Raw genomic sequence first — 6,750 nt, 5'->3', positions numbered from 1 at the left:
GTTCAGTAACCAAAACCAAACCAAAGGTTATGAGAAGATTCATTAGTTTGATTATACTTAAAAAAATAACTTCTGATAGATTAAAATGTTTTTTTTCTAAGATATCAAAGATAGTTAGGTTTAGAAATGTGCACAAACTTTTTTTTATTAATAATTAACCTTACTTTGTACAAGAGCAGCAGAGAGGTAAGCCAAGCTTTCTTAAACACTTGAAAAACAGGTGGTTTTTGTTTTTATGTGGTTGAGGAACAGAGGAGGAGCAAGTATAAGACAGGAAAGAAATGAAATGAAAGTTCTGTTTCATCTTAAATGTTTTAACAGGTATTATTTATGAAATATTACTTTTTTCACTAGCATATTTTATTAATGTAGTTAATAAAACATTTTCATGAGGTCTGAAATTAACTTAAGGACAAGTTCTTTAACACATCCAAGATTTGTTACTGAATTTACATAGACACGTTAGGGAAGATTTAACCCATGAAAAAGAAAGAATAATAAAATGTGATCTGAATTCGGATCTTCAGTCGTAACTATTCCAGCTCACCAGCTTTTTAGCTTAGAAGGTATTTTAAGTACTCTGAAGCAGAAGTAATTCGTTATTTTATTTCTCAATCAAGATCCAGGTACTTAACTTCACAATTTCTTTTTAATTAAAAGTTCACTTCCTTAAGGTGGAAAGGTATTTTTGATTTCCTAGTTTTTTCAAAAAGAGGTGCCTTATGGTCCATAAAAAGCAAAAGATGTGAAACTATTTGCAGCACATATATGATAATGTTAAAATTTCTAATTTTAGGAGAAATCGTATAAATTAGTAAAAGAGCCACCACCCAGTAGAAAAATGGGCTTAGGACACCAACAGGCACTTTACAAAGTACAGACAGTCAATGTTCATATGAAGAGATATTTAACTTCATTAATAAGCAAAGAAATGTAAATTAAATCATGATTTTAATATAATTTGTTAAATTGGCAAAGATTAAGGATAACTGAATACCCATTTATGATGAAAGTGTGAGGAGATAAAATCTGAATTGAAATAGGAGTATAAATTGGCACATCCTGTTTAGAGATCAATTTGGAATCATCTCTCAAAATTTTTAATGTACTGCCTTTTAACTTAGCAATTTAATTTTTAGTAATTTATCCTTTGCAAATGACAGAAACACACAGGACATAAACAACATTAAAAATTGAGTACATAAAATTATTGGTAGTCCATACCAAGGAATTTTTTACAGTTATTAAAAAGCTGGGGAAAGTTACATATATATTGACATGAAAATATGACCAAAATATATTGATACATTGCTTGGTGAGAATGTCTTCTTAAAAACAAATATGATTTCATTTCTGTTAATAAAAATATATGTATGCATGAACACAATATATGCCATTGAAGAAATCTAGAAGCATATTAACAGTTGTTATTTCTAAGGGATGGGACCATGAGAAATGTCTAAGTCCATAAATTTCTATAATGTTTGAATTTTATGTGATAATATATTTAGTGATTAGGAAAAATCCAAAAATTTTAATAAAACAATTCCGTAGGCTAAGACAAGTAGAGGGATTGGCATGAAAATGGGCAAAGTAGTTGGAAGTCTAGAGGGAGAGGTCCATTTTGCCTGGAGTATAAAGGATGTATCTAATGTGGAACCAAGAAATTTTGACTTAATTTGGTAGGAAGAGGGAGCGTCATCTGAGACTTCTGAACAAGAAGATGGTATGACCAGTTTTCTTAGAAGAAAATCAATTTAGGAGTAGTGTGGTAGGTAGGTGGGAACAAACTAAAAACAGGACTACTAAGTAAAAGTCTGTGTAGAAGTAATGGGTATCTGCCCAGGTGGTTGTAGGAATTAGACAAGCAGACTGACAAATATGAGAGCTATGTACATCTACAGGTAACTAAATATACAGGCTAATGGAGAGGGATGAGGCAAGGACACTTAATGCTTAAGTAACTGGGGGAATGTTGATGCTTTTAATAGAAATAAGGATCACAGCATGAAACTTTTGTGGGGGTGGGGGGGCACAATTTGCCCCAATCTGCCTTTCCAAGTCCAATTCCCATAATAACTATCTAGCACATAAGTAGGTGCTCAGTGTTTGGCTATACCTGTTCACCATTCATTGAATACAATGCATATTTCTGGAAGGATGTCAGTAATAGTAATGATGATATGATGGTGAAGATGATAACAGTTATTATTTGTGTAACACTTATTAGCCACCAAACTTTTTTCACATGTTGGAGGTCACCTAGGTAATAAATAGAGTTGAGACTTGAATGGCCGTCTGTATGAATCCAAGCATGAATCTTTTAACAGCTATACTTGTTGTCTGTCAGGTAATTAGAAATGTAGATCTGGAGCTTAAATTAGACAGGCCCGTAAGTAAGTTTTATAAAGTGTAGCTGCCTCTAGTAATCATTTATTTTGAGATTAAGCAAAAGTCTATTATAATTGCATCCCACACAATTAGCTTTGAGCATAGTAAAATTATACCTGACATCCTCTGGGGAATTAGTTTTGTGGCTAACTGAGGTTAAGGATTTAAATATCAAAATTTACTTGTTAAAAGTTTAATTATTCTGGTTGATTATCTTTCTAAAACACATTCTTTATGCTTCTTGTCTTCTATAATGTGCATTTATAATTTTTATAATTAGAAAAATACTAAAATGTTTTTTATGCTCTCCTATTTTCTAGAACAGTATATCCTGAATATAATTTAATTTTCTCTCTAAGACTCAGGGTTATCCTCATGAGCATGTTATTTTACTGGGTTTTATAATATAATGATCCAATCAAGACATGTCTTATGTGTTTGGAGCGGTTTATACTTATGTCTCCATGCTGCAGTTTTTGTGTCAGCTCTTAGGTCTTATTTTTAAAAATAGTTTTTCTGTCACATTTGTTATGATAGGTGTCTGTCTTCTTTCTGTTCTTGGTGTGCAGGCTTGTAGCAATTTTTTTTTGCCCTTTTGCTGCTTCTTAACTGCAATGTTTAAAAAACTGATTGGCCATTCATTTCAGTTTTCTGTAAAAGAAATGTAATTAGGTTCCGGATAATGTAAATTGGGTTCTGAGGAACATACCCATGGCTGAAGTTCATGAGCTGTATTTAATATGTGGACTTTGAGATAAACATCCTTGGTTCCTGGCTGCATGATTAGGGGATGAAGCATTGTATTTTAAAGAGTTTTTGGAGAACATTGCTTTTTCTTTTTTAAGCCTATTCATTTAATGTAGACGTACTAGATCTCTAAAATGTAGTTAATCATCATATGACTAGATGAAGGTTTGTTTCTCAGTGGCCACTTTTTTAACTCAAAAATCCTTCCCTTGACATTGTTGGATAAATTCTGTTAGGTTGTAAATGTGGATAAAAAAACACTATAATTGATATGGATGGACATATAATTACACTTTTTATAAGTAGAAAAATTATAATGGACATGGCTAAAAGATTGTGAATAATAATAATTTTGGATAGATCATACTGATTATAATTTCGTGAACAACTGAAAAATTCTATCGGTTCAAAGTCTAAAAAAACATGATTAGATATGGTAAGATTTTCTAAAAGATTATCTTAAAAATCATGTAAAAATTATTGTAGTTAATATGTAGGACTTGCAAGTAAAGGTGAAATTCTATTTTGATGACTTAAAGAGAAGTTGCTATTATTTTGTTAAGTTTGAATTGTGTTTAAAATGGAAGCTTTTTGCCACAGTTTACTCAATCCGTCTTAAAACAGTCTCTTCATAAAATCTGTACACCATTAAGATTCCAGCATACATGTGTTCAGAGCAGAAAGCTTAAACTCCTTTTCATTTAATTTGCCTCTTGTGCTGACAGGCACTTATTAACATATATACTGTGTGAAGTATTATATTATAAAGTAGTCGAATCCACATCTAATCATTTAATATTTAGTGAGGCCCTACTATATGCCAGGCACTTTTCTAAGTGCTGGAGTACATCATTTTAAACCAAAATCTATCCTTATGAAGCTTATCTAGTGGGAAGAGGCAGACTATAATGAAACAAATTATGATATACGAGGTGCTAAAAATGTTTTGGAGAAGAATAAGGCAGCAAGAGGAATAAAGAATGACTCTGGGGCAGGGGTTGCTGTTAGGGCATAGAACGTATGTGTTAAATGAGACCTGATAATGACAATGGATTTGATCAATACCGAAGGTTGATGGAGAAAACTTTCAATGTTTTGGAAAATATAAAGTCAGTGGCAGATTTTGACTAGGGAAATATATCTTGCAGAGCATGTGTGGTGATAAAAGAAAGTGTGTCTTCATTCAAAAACAAAGCTGTTAACTTTAAAATTACATTTAAGATTAACTGATAAAGTTGAAGTAACACACATAATTATTCCCTAATGTCAGCAGATATAACCTGTGTTGTGTGATAAAGGTTGGATAAGAAATCTATGTTTGGCTAATTTTGTTTCTTCCTTTTTCTATTTTCTTTACTTTAATGGAAGAATTAGAGATTATTTTCAAAGCGTAGATAGAAATATATTAATACTTAAAAAAGATACGTATTTTAAAATGCATATTTGTTTACCATTACAATTTTGGCTTTTAATTTAAACATAATTTTTGTTATAAGAATGACATTTGTGTAAATTTTTTTCTGAAAGAGTAACATTCTTTGTTTTCATATAAAATCATTTTTTTTCTATTTCCAGATGATATGCAGAATATACATAAGGAAGATAAATGTTTAAGTCTGAGTATGCCTGTAATTACAGAAGAAGATGAGGAGAACAAAAGCTGTAGTGAATCAGGTACAGATCAAATTTTGTTAAACTACAGAAGGGAAGCTATGCTCATAGAGTATTAAAGGCATGATGAATGGCTGTATGTTCTTGTGATGTTTTTATCTTTGGCACATTGGAGATTAGTATTAATCATACTGTTAAGACACTCAAAAGTAGCAATTGATAATTCATCAGTGATAATGAATATGATTTGTATTAATAATAATGCCTGTTGATTTTTTTCCCTTTGGGCTCTGTATTCATCCAGCAAGCATTTACTGAGTGTCTATTGTGTTTCAAGCACTCAGATACAGGGATATAAAGATATATAACACAAGAATTTAACAATCATTTTATTTTAATCACAATGATTATAGATCTGAGCACAAGTGACCAGCCATAGTGGACCCAAGTAAATATTTGTTGAATGAATCATATCAGTCTGTGTCCCCAAGGACTTTACAGTTTAGTTTGGGAGGATAACAAGCTAGTACATTATAGTAAAGAGAAACAGGGTGCTATGAAGCATATAGATGACGAGGAATAAACAAGTAAAAGGGAGTATTTATTCCTTCAGAAATCTGAATGCTTTTGTGGTTTGCTTCTGTGGTCAGCATAAAACAGTCTTCACAATCTCATGGTGAGTTTCAGGCTGTACTTTCTTCCCAGTCTTACTTTCTGGCTTTTACTGTGTTTGAACTATTAATCATACATCTTTACGGCTAGTTGGCAAGTCCTATTCCAAAATCTATCAGCTTGTGATTTCTAAAAATTTGATTTTCATTAAATCATAATTACATAAGCACATAATCTAACAATTCAAATAATTTTATAATGCTCATTATAAGGAACCACAGTCTTATGACTCCGATTCCCATTTCTTACTCCCCAGAGATAATCACTTTTAACTCTTTACTAATTATTGTGGTCTTTACCTCTGTGTCTCTAAATAATGTGTTTGTATCGTCATTTCTTAATACTTAAGTTCTCTGGATTATCCATTGACTTCCCACTGAGGAAGGCAAGGATTTAGTTCTCTTATATTCTTCACCTCCCACCCCAAACACATGTATGCTTCCCAGCCCCACCCTCTCCATTTTATTTGTATTGGTTATTCAGCATTTACAAAACATTATTGGCAGTAGGGCTGTGTAATAGACTATGATTCTTTCTTAATCTGTGCATTCATTGTTTTTCCTAGAGATTTAATAACTTTTTTTTTGCCTTATTAACTTATTTTTTCTGTGTATTTATCACTGATTTGTCCCCAAACACTTACTCAGTTGTATGAATCTTTTCTTCGTAAATTCAGACACATTAGGCATTTTATCAGTTTTGTCTTTTTAAAGAGGTCTCTTTCAGACCTGTGACCTGCTTTCCCCTGGGCAGTTTGTCCTTGTGGCCTGCTGCTCTCTTTCCTGGCTGCGCCTTTCTTCTGGGAACCTGTTTTCTTTTTCATTTTTTTCTTTGTCTTTTCTCATTCCTTTTCCTGTCATTATTTTGTTTTAATTGGAGAATATTTCTTCACATCTTTCATAATTTCGTGTTTTTGTATCTCCTATGATTTTCTTTGTGTTTAATGACCAGTAACTATTAGGTTCACAGCTTATTTCTAGGTGGACACTTATTTGCGTGTTGGCTCTGACATCTGCTGTGGTAGCCGAAAAGATGTATGGTACTAGTGTTTTGGATTACATTTTCAGGTTTAATTGCAATGAAATTGAAGTCTTAGGCACTTTATGTCTCTTGGCACTGGCCTAGATACCTTTCAGATCTTGCATATGGGTCCGTGCTCATTATAGGGAGAGTATACTCATATGAAGCAATTTCAGAGTAGCTTATTATTAACTATGATTTAGGATGACTAGGGTCTACATTAGTAAGTCTTCAACTACAGTATCATTTTGAAGAAAAAATCATGTATATGTCAGGTTTAAGATTCTTTATTGGAGCTTTGCTGTGATG

The 6,750-nt window shown here is 32.2% G+C and overlaps 1 protein-coding gene across 1 annotated transcript in view; it reads left to right on the top strand.

Annotated features, from left to right (window-relative positions):
* Positions 1-6,750, top strand: part of SNAPC1 (small nuclear RNA activating complex polypeptide 1) — a 25,146-nt gene that overhangs the window by 13,443 nt on the left and 4,953 nt on the right. The window contains exon 9 of the mRNA XM_011384670.2: positions 4,714-4,812. Within this exon, the coding sequence (XP_011382972.1) occupies positions 4,714-4,812 (99 nt within the window). The remainder of the gene's footprint in view (positions 1-4,713; positions 4,813-6,750) is intronic.

The sequence above is a fragment of the Pteropus vampyrus genome, unplaced genomic scaffold (genome assembly GCF_000151845.1).
Source record: "Pteropus vampyrus isolate Shadow unplaced genomic scaffold, Pvam_2.0 Scaffold15, whole genome shotgun sequence".
Classification (NCBI taxonomy): Eukaryota; Metazoa; Chordata; class Mammalia; order Chiroptera; family Pteropodidae; genus Pteropus; species Pteropus vampyrus.
The sequence above is the reverse complement of the archived record's forward strand: the minus strand, read 5'-3'. Positions and strand labels throughout refer to the sequence as shown.